General features: G+C 37.8%; 1 protein-coding gene across 1 annotated transcript in view; it reads left to right on the forward strand.

Moving 5' to 3' along the window:
• The window catches only part of LOC140237822 (uncharacterized), a 34,484-nt gene extending 18,292 nt beyond the window's left edge, over nt 1–16,192 (forward strand). Inside the window, exons 3-6 of the mRNA XM_072317750.1 lie at nt 137–595; nt 5,458–5,811; nt 7,073–7,633; nt 15,994–16,192. Of these exons, the coding sequence (XP_072173851.1) occupies nt 137–595; nt 5,458–5,811; nt 7,073–7,633; nt 15,994–16,091 (1,472 nt within the window). The 3' untranslated portion in view covers nt 16,092–16,192. The remainder of the gene's footprint in view (nt 1–136; nt 596–5,457; nt 5,812–7,072; nt 7,634–15,993) is intronic.
• The last annotated feature ends 2,853 nt before the right edge of the window (nt 16,193–19,045 follow it).

Consider the following 19,045-nt stretch of genomic DNA (forward strand, 5'->3'; position numbering starts at 1 on the left):
GATGAGGTTGGACCGATCTAGGTCGACAACGGTAATCAGATATACAATAACGTACTACACCAATATTGTTCTGAATTTGCTGACAAAATAATTTTGTTCATAATCATGTTTCCTTTTCTTTCTTTTTCTCTCTCAGATGTCAATGTAAGCCGCGTGTCTCCCACGGTAAAGATATTGTCGACCCCTAAAATACTTCCGGGGCAAACGAATAAACTCAGCCTTAACGTTTCCATGATCTTCAAGGAAAACAAGAGATCCACTGGTGTGCATGGCCACAACCTTTGGAACATGACGGTATGGGCCAGCGAGAACAGACAGGGTGAAGGGTTCGCCTACAGCGTGACCAAGAATGTCTTGACCTCCGACCAGCGAGCCCAGAAGTACCGGAAGGGAAAGCCGTTCCCAAAGTTCAAGAACATCCCGTTCAACCTCGACGCCACCGGGCTGACCTGCGATGACATGCGGTTCATCTGCGTGCGTTTTGACCAAGCGGATAAGCCGAGGCACGAAAACTACGAGTACGTCCCCTTCTTCTTCGGCGGATACCCGGATGATTACTCGCTCACCGGATGCGTCTCCGCACCAAGATGCAAAAGTAAGCTTTACTTCTGCCAGGATTTTTCCCTTCCTTTCACGGAAAGCAATTCCGTGATAGATTGATTATCCCGACCCATGTGTTCATCAGTAAAAGGGAAAAGAGAAAGCATACATCTTTCGTATATACATGTCGAGCGATTTAACAAAATTAATACATTTGATCAACTTATATCTATACTTACACCAGGGAGGTGCGTTTCATCTCACCTCCTTGCTTACACACATAATTATACTTCTACGATGCATAAGAATGCGGTGACTATGAAGTCATAGGGACAACAACGACAACAACAACAACAACAAAAACATCTGTCATGTCAGTGGGCACGTTCAGAAAATTACGTTTGCCACGCCTGCTTAGTAACACAGTATAGTACTGCTTATTTGTTTTAGACCTCGAAATGTCCCGATTGCGTATTTTCTCGAATACATGATTTCGTCATGATGAGTAGTGGGAAAGCAATGATACAAATCTTCAATCATCGTGATCATGTTAATGAGAGTAGGAAATTTCTGTCTTCATGTAAGTTCAATGAATACTCGAGCATCTACTCTTTTTTAATACATGTGTAATAAAATGCCAATCTTTGAATAAAGAACACGAAACAAAATTTCTCGACATATGAGACAGAGACAGAGACAGAGATATTACCAGTCAGTGTACCATGTTGGGGGAGACCTATTTGAAAAGAAATTTTGCACAGTGAAGCGATTTGTTCAACTTTGCTGAAACTTCCATGGGACTGTTGCAGGTAAGTGATTTCCTTCCAAGGAAAAATGGGAAATGATTGCCGAACTGTCCTATCACTTTCGAGAAAGAAATAGCTGGTATGATTAAACCCGACAAATAACAAATAAGAATTACATCACATATGATGCAATGAATTAGTAAGACCCTGAATCTGTCAGAGAAGTGCATGGCAGATCACGAAAAGAAAATGCCTTTTTTTTCCAGCAAACCAACACGGCAACCGCATTCCATTTAAGGATGATTTTACAGAAAAAACAAACAAACAATTTTTAAAGAGCTACCGGGAAGGAAGGCTAAATATTTACAATACTCACGGAAACAACTGCAGTTATACTAATCAATTAAAAGTACAATATCTTTTAGACCTTTAGAGGAAAGTAAATGGCAAGTGACTCATTTATGGAGCAGCACGCAATGATGTGATTATGCACTGGCTCGCTCTCTAGTTGAACCATATTTTTTTTTCGGGTTTTGGGGACAATGACGCGTCTGCCGTGTTTAAGGTATGATCCGTTATTCCCCTTGTAGGTTTGGGTGATGGTTATTATTCCGAAGGTCTGTTACTCAGATACACACATATTCCCTATACCGACATGTTCGTTAATCTGCACATTAGTGCCGTTATTCCGAAGGTTCGTTTACTGTATTCGAAAATAAAACAGGATTCGTTAATCCATTCATTCATTCATTTCTTTATTGGTCTATGTCAGACATAGAAATTTGGCTTCCACTGGCATTACATTACAACAAAATGATCATGACAATACAAACACATTTTACATCACAATTACATAATTACATCTATGATGAGCACAATGAATACAAACAACACCCTAAAACTCTATTACATATACAATATATCAATTCTTTATAACCCTATATAAATCAAACTACTTCTCAGCCCCCAATTCTAAATTTACAAAATATATAGCTTATATCAGAAAATTCAAAATAACACACACACGCACACACACACACACAAACACACAAATGACTAACATGAGTCTCAGTTAGCAATTGTCATAACAACCAGTAATAGCAAACATGACATAACTAAATAAACCCTCTGGTATTCCCTATATATTCCCTATATAGACATGAAAAGAAGGTGCGTCTCAACGAAACTTCGGAATAACGCACGTTTTCACTCATTTTGAAATTAACGTACCTTCAGGATAACGAACTTAATTTCATTTTGTCGGATAAACGAACGTTCTGAATAACGAACTGTGAACGAATTTTTAACAAACGAACCTTCGGAATAAGGAATTGTATACGAGTTTTACCCTCTTATCTGTTTTCTTTTATATAATTTCTCCCTGACAATACATATGTTTTGATTTCATCACTTTCATTAGAAGTGCTCGTGTATAAAATATGTTCACAAACAAATTTAGTTTTCCCTGTATCGTCTTCCTATTTTTTGTCATCACGTTGTTTTATTAGACTTATATTTCGCACCTCTACACAAAGAGAAAGAAATTGAATAAATGCGAGAATTTTCATAATTGGACATTTTCAAGTTCCACATGTATTCACTGAATAGTGACATTCGTCGCAAAGACGTAATTGATGCAAATTGAAAAAGTTGATCATGTCAACCCTCAAATCGATTCAATAGAGATATTATTTTACTCCTCTCTTAAATAGAAAATCCACCCCAGAATGAGTAAACTTCAAAAGAAAGAAAAAAAAATATTCCTCACAAAATGATACAAAAATGACAAAAATCGGATAAGAAATAAGGAAGATTTGACATTTTCAAAGTTACATTTTTTTTTCCGAAAACGTTTTTTTGACCAGTCCTTACAAATTAGCAAGTTGACGATGTCATGCTTTCACAATTGCTTATTCATTTCACATACAGGAATGACAAAAATCTCATATTTTAGTTGCATGAATATAAAACGTTGTCTTGAACCCACCCAAAATAAAGAATGAAAAATAGAATAAAAAAGAACAAACGTTAACTCTCATATTCTTTGTATGGGAACATTCATTAACTTGTTTTAGCTAAACATAACCTGTTTTTTCAAACTTTCATTATATAACCAGGGAGGTGAGCACCTCCCTGATATAACATAAAAACATAAAAATAACATAAAAATTGTGAGGGTATGACATCATCAACTCGCTCATTTGAATATTCATAAGGACTGGTCAAGACATGTTTTCCGAAAAAACAAAATATGTGAAATTTCAAAATGTCATATCTTCCTTATTTCTTATTCGATATTTGTCATTTTCTGTATAGAGGGAATATTTTTCTCTTTCTGTGAAGATTATTTATTTTTGCGGTGGATTTTCTCTATAAGTCCACGATCAGGAGACCTATCGGGTTATATGATGGAAAAAGTGGAAGTGATCAGTATCATTGGTTTTACTGTGTATATGAATCTGTGACGGTGTAAACTGGCGAGATACTCGCTGGTCAAAGTGGGAGTCAATAATGAAGAGAACGGTCCATTGGCTGCATGCTGATAACCTGAAACAAAATAAAGTATACAGAGAATGATACTATCGCTTTCGTTTTTACCGTGCAAAAGTGCAGTTAACCAGCACATTTCTTTGACAGGATTCTGTCAATGATATTTTGAATGAGAGAGATAAAAAAAAGAAAGTTTTTTTTTTTTTTTTCTCCACAGTTTATTTGAAACGGAAGAATCGTGCTATACAAATACGGCTCGTGATTTCAGTTTTTCCCATCATTAAAGGAAGGGAGGTTGGCACGAAATCCACAGCCATAAAGAATCTAGTTGTTAAAGTCATAAAATGTGAAAGCCATCACAATCACAAACAAACGTCATTTATTACATCACCAGCAGACAAATGTATGCTGATAGATACCTACAGTCATCTCCAATTTAAAATAAGGAACTCCACATCATTATTCCACATCAAGGGTGTCCGCCTATCTCGGGTACAAAGAGAGTACAGAAACATCAGACCATAGAGCTGTGATCACACTGTAGATTAGCATTTAATACTTTTACCTATAGCTCACTCAAAAGTTCTCATTTCAGTGGGGTCATCATGTCCCCCTTTCAGTCTTTATAGAAGTAAGGCGCGAATCCCAGGGTCCTTTCCAAGGCACCTACATGATGTGAGTGGCAGTTGTCTTCTCCCTGTTTCCCGCCATTTTACCACAACCTTTTACTTCACCGGAAATGACGACATGAATTCCTGTATGACGCAGGCTTCTGCTCAGAAGGCTCGCTGAACATATCGACTTCCGGTCGGGAAAATTCGATTTGATGTTTCGCCCGGTCCAATCGTCTGAGCCGTAAATTATAGTAGTTAATCTGTTCGCGGCAACCCTTCCCACATGATTGCCGTTCCTCACTCCTCACTACTCAAGGCTTGACAGAATAGGGAAGCGTAGGAGCCGCTTTATGGTAGGAAACGTGTTGTGAAGCTTGATTTCCCTTCGTTCCTCATCGATGCAAGAGCAGATGTTCCCCACTACACAACCCCTGTTACCAAACACAAGACCACGGGGATACACAACAGTTACCATCTATACGGTAACCAGGAAAAATAATCCACGGCATTTTGTTTGGAGGGGGAAATAACACTGTATTGAAGTCATATGTATAATACATTGAATTCAAAATGCCACATAGCGGTGCCGTCTAAATTAGTTACAACTTGCTTGATTTCCTATGATACGGTTTATTTATTTCTTTATTTTGGTTGCTTTGACTTGACAACGTCTTCTCTTCTCTTATATATATATATATATATATAATTTTTTCAGACTGTTATTTACACCGATTTTGGTGACAAGGGTTGAGAAACAGTTTCTAGCTACTTGTAGCTAAATAACTGAAATTTAATACTCTCTTTGCACTTTCCCATAAAAATGAATGAATGATTGAATCAACATGTAAATTACGGATTGTCTGTGTTCTTACTGGTGCAGTGTGCCTGCTGTAGTGTTCTTTGTTTTTGTGTAAAATTCTCGTTTACTTCGAAAGCCCTATATCTATATTTCTGTTGCACGCTGCACATTATTTCGGACAGGTTTTCTTTTTCTTATTTAGGGCCTACACGTGTTGTAATAAGTAATAATTAGAATCATCATTATACCTTCTTTACAATTTTTGAAGAGCTTAAACCTAAGCCACCACCTCCACGGCCCACCACTACCGCCCCAACAACCACCACTCCGACAACCACTGTCGCGGCGACTGCGACCCCGACAGCCACCACGGCGAGCGCGCCAACGACCCGGCCAACGAGAAGACCGAAGCTCAGACTGACAAATCGGCCATCCTATGTCGAATCCACATCGAGGCCAGAAGTGACACAACCACCGGCTCGACAACCGTTCGGTGATGTTTTCACCATGAGGTCGAGTTTCGTCACACTAATGCCGCTGTCGTACGTGGGCGGATGGCCGCAGGATTCCGGCTCCAACGAAATGGTCCACCAGTCTCCCCAGACAGCTCAGAACCAGAGAGGTGACTATAACTATCAAAACATGATAATTGTATCATTATCATTGTTATCATTTAATGATATCTATATCATATACTCTTCTAATATAGTGTGATGATATCATATTGTATTATATCATATTATATCATATCATATTATTATATCATATTATATTATAAGATTATTATAATGTAATATCATATGATATAGAATAATATAATGTAGTACAATAAAGAATAATACTGTATGATTATCATATTTAATATATATAATAATCATAGAGTATACTGATATTATTTTCTATATTTCACTTGAAACAAGTCAACTGCGTGTGACGTGTGATAGGCATGGAATGGAAAGCGTTTTGGATGCAGTGGTCTGTACATATCGTAAAGGTTTTCGGATTGGACAATTCAAGAGTTTCTATGCTGATCGATATAGAAATTGTCTTGGAGGAACTACATGACCAGCAATGATTTTGAAATTGATATTTCACGTTCTCTCTTTCCTTATTTTGTCTATAACACACCAAACACTGGTTTTAACTGCTCAACAGGGCAGCAAGATCAGGAAAAAATAATGAAAGGATCTAAAGGACATGAGTACAGAAAATTCATGGCATTCGTGCATGACCTATACATGAATCTACAATATGTTCCAAAGTGTGTTTGGTTGTATACTTGCTGACATCAAAACACACAAAATGTTCCTAGAATCAATGAATCTATTTTGAATGGGTAGAGAGTGATAAAATAAGAAAATCGTATACTTAGCACAGGCTCCAGTAATTTGCAGTGCTGAGGTGTGCATGAACACCAAAAACTGGTCATTAGTCGACTTCCTGATACACGGACTGTCGACAGGACAACATAACAGGTATATTTTTTTCATGGTCTGCCAAGGTTTTAGTTCACCAAATCTATGATAGCAGAAGTCTCGTTCCTTTCTCCAATGTTGTAAACCCATGTCTTCAGGTAGAGACCTTATAATTAACCCCCTCAATAGTGTAACATACGAAGTTCTATGGAGAGCCATCAAATCTAATCATCTACAGGGACCGCGATGTCCTGAATAAGAAAGAGAACTGGGATGTTTTGAAATGGCTAAATCATCTAAATTTCAATTAACCATAGAAAAAATTAGCATCAATGTAACATTCATACTAGCACAATTTTGACTAATTGAAGTTGTTGTATATTCTGTACAAATCAAATGCCCTTTTGAGAGATTCGATTGTTATATTACCGGCACGGCTCAAGGCTCACTGTTGTCTTATGTGAACAGGTCAAAGAGGGCAAGGTGGTTCCAGTGGTTCGTCGGGCAGCCAGAGCATCCGGCGGCCGGGACGTCGGGGAAGTAGGCGAAAGACGCTGTCGGAGAATGCTCTGGCAGCGGGACTGTCATCCAACGAGGTCGAAGTTTTGCTAAAGAAAAGGCGACAACAGATTCGTCGTCGACATCGACAGAAGCAAGAGCAAGAGCAGAGGATGCAGCAGCGACAGGATGAAAGTACGGAGCAATACTACCAGCCCTACTCAGGACAGCAGTATCGCCGGCAGCCTCAGCCGAACTGGCGGATGCAGCGGCAGTACGAGAGGGAGCAAGAGGAATACGAGCGACAGCGCCAGCAATACATGCAACAACAGGAGAACTACCAGCGACAACTACAGCAGTACATGCGACAACAGCAGCAACAGCAAAACCAACGGTACCTGCAACAACAGCAGCAGCAGCGACAAGCTCAGGGGTTTCCTTATGGTAGAGTCCGGAGCGGGCAGCTGAACCCGCTCTACCAACGATCCATTGATAAAGCCGTAGCTGAGGGAACACTGCAATTATCAAGAGGTAAGTGACTATATATAATGAGAAACAAGAGAAATACCATCACATCTTCTTTAAATTGACAATGGAATGGCCTAATATTTAACAGAGAGGACTGTTAAAATCTTTAAAATACGCTGAACAATGGGACTATCAAAATGAATATAAAGTCCTAAAACAAAAGTAAGACTGTACAATTGAGCATCATAACTTTGATATTTAAAGTGTGATCTTAATGAAACCACTGCATTCTATTTCTTCGATTTTCCTCCATCTACTATAGTTATTACACATTTTCTCTGTTATACAATGTTTGTTCTTTAGACAAATTCCCGTGAAATGTAGGCCCCGATGCAATATTGTATCCGGTGTGCGGTATGGTTAGAACATGGAGCTATCATGCGGTAGCTCCATGGTTAGAACAAAAGAAAGTGCAACAAGTCTGCCTTGGTTGACAATGTATAATAACATCACCACAGGCTGCAGGTGACGTAGCGAACAAACTGTGTATTAGTTTTCCAGACGATTTATCGGACTGTGATAGAAATCATTTGCTATTCACTAACTTCCCTTATAACTCATTTTTTTCAGAATAGATTATCATCATTGATATGGATGACTATTCTTTTTTTTAAAGGGTCAAGGTTATCACTTTTACCAGTACTGAGAAAGAATAGAGAAAACAGCGCAAAATGCCAGACGACTGAGGTTAACATGACTGCGGCCTTGAAATCTTGTCGCATTTAATTTCAGAAATGCAATCGTGCAAGAAAAGTGGACCCGTTGCGACGTCCCAATATTCCTTTGCGGAAATTGAGCTCAGCTATCTTGGCAGCTGATTGTTCGTATCGAAAGGAAAGCCTTCCTCTGCCCCGAACCAGCAAGATCTGTGATGAGTTTGAAAGTTGTTCCTCCCTCCTTTTTTTTTTCTTCCCTTCCCCTCTCTGATATATATTTTTCTTCCTCCTGAGGGACGAAAATATGTCCTCGTGATTATGTTCGTGGTGAGCTCGCTACTTGGAATGTGGTTATGTTGTTCTCTCTTAAGGAAATAAGAGCCTCTGCAAGCAAAATGGCAAGTAATATCATGAACAGGGGAGGGGAATGGGTAGGCAGAGAACTGCGTGCACTGACGGACAGACAGACAGCCTGACGAATGGCAACAGACAGTGTAAACGAAATAAGTAAGTTGGAAGGGGTGAGAGATATGAATGAAGAAAGAAAGCAATAAAACAGGAGAGGAAGGAATACTGGGTTTTTAAAGGTTAGGGAACACAAAGTGGAGATGATCCATACATCAATTTGCAGCTGGCTCAGGTCCCACATGACCTTCCGAAATGCCAACGAACTCTAATCTCATCTTCTCTTTTCCCCCCTGTCAGAGCGCCAAATCGTCTTGTCTAGTTAAGGACGTGATACCTAAAACGCACCTCTACCACATAATATATACCTGTTTCGATGATCAATGTTAAACTGATTTTCGAGGAAAAGAAACTAGACAGAACGACACTCTCATTATATGAAATCTGTGGTTCGAGTGTTAGAAGCAGCGGTAAGGCCCATAGGCAAGGCGCTTATTAACCCTTATTGTATAAACCGTCCCGTTGTTCCTTGCTCGTTGTTTATTAAAATTCAAACAAACGAGAATTATAACCGTAATTTGATTTGCACGTTGAGTCATCAGTCTTCACCAGGTGAAGCTGTACGGCATTCAATTTTTTTTCTCCCTTCTTCCGCCAAGGAGAAAAAGTTGACTTTGAACGTTTATATTAAGTGCGGAGGAAGTTGAATTATGGAACAGACACGTTTTATGCTGCACAGTGTGAAGACCAATCAATGGCAAGATTTCACCATGATGTGATATCAGATCGTGAGGGTGAAAGCCACGGTAGCCACGCAGGGGGGGGGGGGGGTGTCTTGCATTAACAATAGGCAACGTAACAATACGACACACAACAGCAAACTGTGTCATTATCAGGCTTATACCTCCTACATCTTTAAGCTGACTTTCACGAACATTCTGAATAAAGTAAAATCAAGCAAACAAACTGGTATAATTTCTGTTTTCAAAATTTCACGACACATCAAAAGTGCGCATGTTTTGCACGAAATGATGACGTTGGTCCCAATCATCTAATAAGATGAGGAGATAACGATTAAAAAAGATCACTCAAGTCTTTTATTTTTATACTAGCGCACATATTTTCACTAAATCTCCTTTCAGTCATGAATTCAAGAAGGCGAAATTTATTATATCCTTCACAATTGTTGTAGAGTTGAAATTATCTAGCATTCATGTGTATGGGAATAAATTAAGGTTGCAGAATTCAATCATTGACAAAAGCAATGATTTAATTATGTTTTGTGTGCAAAGGACGACAGCAACGTTATCTCATAAAATGTACTTTTATGGGTACGACCAATAATTCTACTGATTAGTGAAAACACATGAAACTTGACATAATTTTTTCTTTATCTCTGATTGTGGCGAATCGGGGGGGGGGGGGGCACCAAGGCACGCCTCCCTCTATTTTGTTTTGTTTTGTTTTGTTTTGTGTTTGTTTTTTTTTTTCATTTTGCGCCCGCCCCCCCCCCCCCCCTTCCGGAATTCCTTGATCCGCCCCTGTTAATGATAATCTTCTTCCATTCAATTTTTGTCTGCTTTTTCACTTATTCTATGTTTTAAAGTCAACTCAAACATGATGTGAATATACACATTCACAGTGTAGAGGGCGTGCTAGAAAAGGACCCACCCACTGACGATGAAGATGCGGTTCTTGGGTGGGGGCCAAAGCATTCCCTAGAAGTCCCAACTATAAGTCACAGCTGCAGCTGTTGATGAATTAAGCAAGACATATATTTGGCATGGATGCCATTTTAACAAAAAACTTAAAAGGAATGTTAACTCACAAAATGTTCAGCAGTTGGCAAGCTGACTTCTTTTCCCCCACTTGTGAGTTAGAACAGTAGACGGTGTCACATTTGATTGTCACAAACTTTGCCATAAAGTTTCCTACGCATGGCGGTGTATGTGAGCTCGTCTGTGTTCACCCTGTTCGGTTTTTTTTTTTCTTCTTTCTTTCTTTTTAGGTCAATCAGTGGGGCTCCAAAAATCATCTAAGTCATCACATTATTTTGATATTGCAATACTGAAGGAACTCTTATAACATGGGTACCAAGCACCATGCTGACTCATGCGCATAACCTGTAATCATTTCTGACACTCTCTCGTGTATTACCACTACGATACTTTTGATAGTAGGGAAGTCTGTGGTATGAGACTTTGGACTCTCACCAAGGGGATCTCCTGTTCGAATCCTGCTCCGTGCGTGGTACAGTACCTTCGACAAAATGTTTCACCCACGATTTCCATGGAAATCCAAAGGTTAAAAAAGGAGTTGTCAATGCCTGTTCAGTAAACGCAGATGTGCTTTCGTATGTTCATTATAATCTTGAAAAAGTGGCATGAATAAACTGAAATGTGAAAAAAAAAATAAAATAGAATATATCTGTAGATGCTACTCTGGATTAATGTCGCGAATCATAAGACAGGATGTTCTAAAGTGACACGTTTTAGTGAGTGAGTATCATGAATACCAATTAAGTTTTATGATATACCATTATCATCTGAAGGATATAGATGTATACATAGAAAGGTAGGTAGACATAGACATTATGTATATGAATAGATGAATAGAAAGATAGACGCGGGGGTGGGGGAGAGAAAGGATGAGATAGGGCAGAAGCCTAATCATCGCTTATTTCTACATTGACTTTCTGAGTTATTCTCCACGTTTCCATATACCATATAATCATGTGCTTTGTGCTGACTTAGCGAAATTGTGACGTAATAGAATGGTTCACACCTAGGAGAGCAAAATGAATAAAAAAAATAGATAAATATATATATATATATATATATATATATATATATATATGCATATATATATATATATATATATATATAACCTGAACTTGATGAGTGCTTCGCCATTTGCACTCCAATAATCTCCAACTATAACAGGGAAAAAAAATCCAGCGAATAAAGCACCATCTTCGAAAGGGTATGACTAAGGGAACAATGAGAAAAAGGCTGTCACGTGACATGATGACATGATGAAACCACTCTGTAGAACATGTCGTATGAACAACGCCTGTCACAAACAATGTTGTCGAGAAGGGTTCGTAGAAATGTCTCTGAGGTCTTCTTAAAGGACAAGTTCACCTTCATAAACATAAAGATTAAGAGAATGCAGCAATATTAGTAGAACACATCAGTGAAAGTTTGAGGAAAATTGGACAATCGATGCAAAAGTTATGAATTTTTAAAATTTTTGTGTTGGAACCCCTGGATGAGGAGACGACTAAGGCTCGTGATGTCATATGAGTACAACAGTGTAAAGAAAATGTAAAGAAAATTCAACATATTTTCACTTTTTAATAAAAGAGCACTTGACTTGCCTCTTTCTACAGACAATGGGAATAATATTACCCATAACATGTCAGTAACAAGTCAAGGGAATGTGTACTTTTTTCAAAAGATGAAATTTTGTGAAATTCTCTTTATATTTTCCTTATATTGTTGTACGCATGTGACATTATACACTACAGTAGTCTTCTCATCCAGCGGTGACTGCCAAAAACTTCAAAAATTCATAACTTTTGAACGGATTGTCCGATTTTCCTCAAACTTTCAATGATGAGTTCTACCAATATTGCTACATTCTCTCAATCCTTATGTTAATGAAGGTGAACTTGTCCTTTAACTCCCAACACCCCTCAACCCTTTCTGAGCCAGGAACTTTTGAACAGTTTCTCAAACGTTAAATTCGTTAGAGGGCAATTCTGGTCCAGAAAAATAAAAACATATAGTCTGACAGTCTGATAAGAAAGAGTAAAATTGCATAAGCAAATCATTGAAAATTGATCAAAATCGGATAAATTATTAAAAAAGAAGTTTCGCCAATTTTCGCAAAACACTTCTTGAACAGTCAATATGCATACGCATTATGAATGAGTGAGTTGATGATGTCATCGCCCTGATGACTTTCATATAAGTTGTACACAAAATCTTAGCATTTCCAGATTTTTGTTCAAGTGTAATTAGGTCCCAGTTTCATATCGTGATTAGACCGATCAATATTTTGAAGTAATTCAGCCGGAATAACATTACGTTATAGGCCCACACTTTTATAGCAGAAGAAAAAAAAAAGTTTGTTTTGTTGTTATTGTTGTTGTTGTTGTTTGTTTGTTAGTTAGTTAGTTAGTTAGTTAGTTAGTTAGTTTGTTTGTTTTGTGTACAGTATTCATGGAAAATTATGGGATGGTGACATAATCAGTTTACTCATTTGCATGTTCAAATGAACTGTTCGAGAACTGTTTCGCAAAAATTTGGGAAGCTTCACAGTTTCATAACTTTTTTGTTTTGTTTTGCTTGTTTGTTTTTGGTGGGAGTCAAATTTGAGTGGTTGTGCTTATCAAATCTTATTATTTCTTTCCAGACTAACTTTAAACCGGTCCAGAATATATAAACCTTTACTGTCGTCATTTGGATAAGTTTGTGAATGATGCAATATTTGCTGTGTATGACGACAATAAAGTGTATAATCAACAGCAGCTTGTTATGTCTATAATAGCATATGAAATCCCCCTGCAATTTTTCTGGAAGGTGACTGATGACTAACATCGATTCAAAGTACATGTTCATGAAGTTATCCCCTTGCGTTGCGGTATATTGTGTCGATACAAGTTATATATTTTTTTATTTTCTGTTGCTTGGATACTGTATAAGGTTCATGTGATAAAATAGATTTAGCGGAAGGCATGTGGGTTAGCCGAACTGTGATTTCCTCCTAGTCTCAAGGTTAATGAGAAGAACCGATTGCAGTAAACGAGGATGATTTCTGAGCCCCTTTCCGTCAACTAAACTAAACTTTCGATCCCCTTGAATGAGTACGAAACCAGACCGTATTAGGCGCAGTTTCAATTTCAATGACTTTATACGCTTTATGTACGTTTAAATAAAAAAAAATAATGATGATTATGATGAATAAATGCAGGTACAGGAAATATGACTCGAGATGTGCAGCTCATTATAATTTGCAAGATAGCTTCCTCATGAGTCATATACATAAATGAACAAAAGAACATTGATTGCCTGAGTGATGTATGATTATGGCGAATGAAGCACATTTGATAGAACAGAACAGTAATTATGAAACGTCGACATATCTATCCTACCACAAATCAAATCAATTTCCTTCTATGGAATTCGTTGAATTTCGTTCCAGTTTGTCTTTACTGTGCCTTTAATCGTAATGCCTTGCCGCTTAATCCTGATAATAACCAGTTATAGCACTAACATATTCTGCTTTACATGAATGGTGTGTTAAGATTAATGATCAACGGTATCACAATTTCAATAGAAGACCAAGGTAGAGTATGATATCTGACATAACAAGCTTCCATGTTGTTCAGAACTTGTCATCTTTGGATCAGTTGCGTTTCTTCAGGTTCTCAAACTTTTCCTCTTGTTAAAAAAAAAAAAAAAAAAAAATATGTATTTAAGGTTCATTCAGTAAGTATACTGCAACCTGATTATTCGCATAGCATGTGATTATGATATGAATTGCGGCGGCGTGAAATCAGCAGCATTTCGCCCCAAAGGTGTTCTCACGAGGTCATGATCCGTCAGCATACTCGAAGTACGTACCTGGCGAAATAGGGGCGCCCCCATGACCTTGACCATACGGCGGAGATAAGAGCTGTAAGTTCACAGAGAGATATGCGCAGCGGCCTAGAGCCACCCCTGGCGACAGGTTGGCTTGATTCCAGCCGGTACCTGGCGTACGAGCCCCAGCGCAGACAGACAACATGTCTTGGCCGATGAATTGTACAATTTCCTGTATTGATATCCGTCAGGGAGCTGTCTTAACTGATTCCATTGGAAAAACCTTGTCGCAGCTGCTGCTATAAGTTTCCTACGAAATGTCTCTTGCTTCTTTCATCTTATAAAACTTGTGTTTGTATGTTTGTGAGTGTGTCTGTGTGTCTGTCTGTCTGGCTGTCTGTCTGTTCTTGGTCGAGTCTTTGCCTTTTATTGCGATGGTAATCAATTTGATAAACAATTTTATTGCGCATACCCACCAATAGAGAACTGCTATATTCGTAATAATTCAGCACATATCAAAGTACATTCCCAAAACGTGAAGGTCATTGTCAATTGTGAATATAGATTTAGTTGACCGGCACATGAAGATTATTATAGCCCGTATAGATCTTGAAATAGCATCAAAAATATCTAAGAGCGCATGTCGTAAGAGTTTGCAAACTTCGTAGGTCTTTTTATATCTTTTATTCACTAATAGCGCGGGGTGGAAAGATAAGACAGAGAAAAGAAGAAAAGATACTTTGTTTTATCTACGTAACATGAGAATACATTGGTGGTTGTTAAAAATGTATTTGATACTTACTTTAATTCACTGATTGACGCATTCACATGACTTTGCACCTTTCAGATTTTTAACAAGATTTCAAGAGATGCTGTTGTTTCGGCGTCAAGCATTGTTACATGCAATATCAAACGTTGAAAAACTTTACAACAATACCCATTTCAATTTCAAACAAGTCTTCGTTCAAAGAAGTCATCTTGTGGCGGTTTCTTCATTACCCATCGTAAAATATTATAGATAGACACCTTACACTGAGTCTTTTCGCGACAAGTTTGGCATCAAACCTTGAGAATATCAGAGGCACTAGCATTCAAAGAAGGAAATTGCAATTTCTCAAGGATGCCAAGATAATCGTGAGTGATGCTGAGCTAAGACAGGGTTGAACAATTTCTGAAACATCGACGGAAAAAAAGATAAAGATTCTTACTTGTGTGAAAGCTGTCAACCGTATTACTCTGTCATTTCCACCCGCAAGCTGTTTGCGCATATAGAACTAATATTAGTGGCATTTTTAAAGAAATGGTCCTGACTTTCCCATACTTATATAATAGCAATATAGCATAGTCATGAAAAAGTCATAATCTAAATGAACAATATATTCAACCATATTTCAAGCTATACCGCTCAACTAAACTCGCTATAAATGACAATAAGTTCACGATTTGGCACGTTTTGAAGAAATGCAATTCATCCTTATACCCTCCAATATGAATACTAAAATTTCACTTGTCTCTTCTATGAGACGTTAGATCATTGTTCGGCATGTTTAAGAAAGACATGATCAAACGACAGAAACCGCACAAGATTAACACTCGTTCGTCTATGTATGTTTTACTCATGAGGTTTCTTTTTTTTCTCTCTTCTTCTTCTTCTTCTCTTCCTTTATTTCGTTCCCCTCCCTCTCTTTGTTTCTTTTTTCTTTCTTTGGGGTAGGTCGCGTGGCAAACAACCAGAGACAATCGTCCCATGATCCCATGATCGGTATGCCGTTCGATCACGTCTACATGCCGCCCAACTCAGAGGAACAGTGACGCAGTATCATCCAGGGGTTCATGGATTAAATCAAAGAGATCAGAACAAGGAATAGGAAACAATAACAACCAAAAAATGGGAGTGACATTGAAGTAATGGCCATGGGTCTAGGGAATGATGAAATAGGTGGCCATTTCGTTGCAGGGAAAAACTAATTAAGGAGATGAATGGTGACATCACGTATCATTTCTGGCCGTTTATCACTTACCTCATCAAATGAAGTGTATTTAGGGGTGCTATGGGCCTATAATATGAGCATTCTTGGATGACTTGGCTACAGATATCTCCCAGACATGATCCATTTGAAAATATCATTAATAATGATTTCACAAGTATTAGTAAACCACTCTCGCCAGCCAGGCTGATCCCAATAAAGGTAATAAAGTGAATATTATCAGCATCGATAGCATAGACGCTATAAATGATATGTATGTTTTGTACTAGTATGTCAGGGCGTAAGCTAATCTAAGTTAGAAGAAAGACGGATATTCAATATTTAGTGTGAAATAAAAGAGAACAGGAGATCGAGTTCAGTGTGTGCCTTTTAAAAGGTCACCACTAACTATCGTGTATGATGCAATACGTAAAAAATAAGGGATTATATTTTTTCTTTCTTTCTTTCGTTCGTTTTTAATTCACAGCATAAATTTGGAACAATAACCAGAATCCATACAATATGCTATCAAAATAAGAGAAGTGGTAAATATTACAAGTCATTTCTCCCTGGGTTTTCTGACTCTACGTGATTAATTTTTGATAAAATTTCACAAGGCTCTTGGTGATATTGTTCACCTCGTAGGACCTACCCGGTGACACTGATATCTTGGTATTGCTCATGGCCACTAACAGGAAAGAGGCAAAGGTAACAGCCATGCAACCACACTCACGCAAACCCACGTGGAGTTTGCGGAAGCGATACCCTGCTTAGGGTAGACACAATCGAGTTATGTCGTGTGTAGAGCCGAGATAACTGAATTGGAGAGATGTTTTCAAAATCTTTATTTTTTTAAATCGGCAGCAAATTGCTGCGCAGTGCTAAAAAAAAAAAAGTCAACAGTATTGACGGTTTATTGTAACGAACGTGTGTCTCACTGTTTAATTCAAGTTTGAAGAACACCAATCTGCTCTTAATAATGAGGCCTCCATCCATTTCAAGCTTAATCGCTTGCGATGGTGGTCTCCTGCATTCAGTGATCTCTGTTATTTACTGAAAAATACTGTATATTTTATTTTATGTTTTTGTGTATGTACACTGCTCAATGCAATCACCTATGTGTATCTATTTGTGTACTGTTATCGATTTATTTCACTGCACTTGCTATTCTTTGTCTTTGTACTTTTTGAAATTTGTATTTAAATTGTATTTGATTGAATGCAGAAATAAAACAAATCAAATCAAATCAAATCAAATCAAATAATGATAGCACAGTGTTGTCAAATTAGCGTGGGCAAAACTAGGACTTTCATCAAGAGCTGCAGTTATGCCGTCCATGTATAGGGTAAATAAGCATAACTTGGTAGTGATAACAACAGAAGGAGTATGTCTGAACACAGATAAAAGGTATTTTTAATAATCATCATACCTCTTGTTGTTGCCTTGGTAGTGTCACATAATCTGTTGACATCCTCCGTACTGATAGAAAAAGTCCTTTAGATCAGGATTAGGACGTAATGCTTATGTGTAGGCCTATTGGTGTATCGTCATAAAAAAAACCCACCTAGTTGTTATCTATCACGTTTTCTTGCATTAACTCTGCGGTTTTGTACTCAATCTCTGAGGATGAATACTAATCTGTAAGATTAAAAGATTGCGGCTCTAAATCCAAGTGTTTGTGCCTCGAGTTATGCAGCCATCTGATGACGTTGTATTTGTATAGTCCATCCATTGGAAATTAAACTTGTACATATTTCACATATCCTGTTTGGTTGTCGCTGTTCTTCTTCTTCCTTGTCTTTGGTTATCATGAAACGCAATGTCAAAAGATAAACAATACATGAGCATCAGCAATATTGGCAGTAGTCCATATATCAGTCCATTATTATTTCTTATCGAATCGCTTCCATACTTACGTCTTTATTATGGCAATATTTTTAAAGAAAATTAAACAATTGTTAAACAACGTCCTCTGGTAAGTAGTCACACAGATAAAAAGAAAATACCAAGGTGTTTAACTTTGAACATTAATGACACCTTGCTTGCTCTTTAATTGCTTCATTCTAAAAAAAGAAAAGTCCTGAAAAAAACCTCTAAAATTATAGATAAAATTAAACTCTTACTGACCCAATTTTAAGTAGTGTTTTAATACTGCGACACTTATCGACAAGGAGCATTTCAACATATGTGGTTACCTCGTAAATCCTTAGAATATCTAAATTTATAACAGACATTTAAAGTGGTTGTGAATGTTGTTGATTCCGCCTTGGTATTGTTACATTGTCTGACGTCACATGGTTTTACCAACAGAGCGTCAGTTACAACCCTCTCACCGTTGATGGCGCTGGCATAAAGGAAAGTTCAGAGCAGTGTATAGTGTATATTCTTTCCGGCTCTGAGTAAGTTTCAGTGATGAAATACTATACCATGATCAAGTACTGTATTATAACATAAACGTTAATGGAAACAGCATGAGTCAATATTATTTGAACAGTCCTTGCCCTTTCTCACGAATCATCATTTCCAAGTATTGTGCCGCAAAACTTGTTTTCTTTTTTCTTTTTTGTTTCAATGACCTTTAAGACACCTCAGGTGATTCATCCAACTTTTGTGGGATCTTTGTTTATCACACGAAGATGTTCATCAGGTATAGGGTCATGAATCACTGACTTTTTAGGTTGTTGGTTTGTTTCTTGTCTTTTCTGTAAAAGCGCTAACCTATCACATCAGAGGGCATACAATATCGTCCAATCACTGGTTTCATTAAGCCTTAACTTTATCAAAGATTAGCACGTGATC

The sequence above is a fragment of the Diadema setosum genome, chromosome 14 (genome assembly GCF_964275005.1).
Source record: "Diadema setosum chromosome 14, eeDiaSeto1, whole genome shotgun sequence".
Classification (NCBI taxonomy): domain Eukaryota; kingdom Metazoa; phylum Echinodermata; class Echinoidea; order Diadematoida; family Diadematidae; genus Diadema; species Diadema setosum.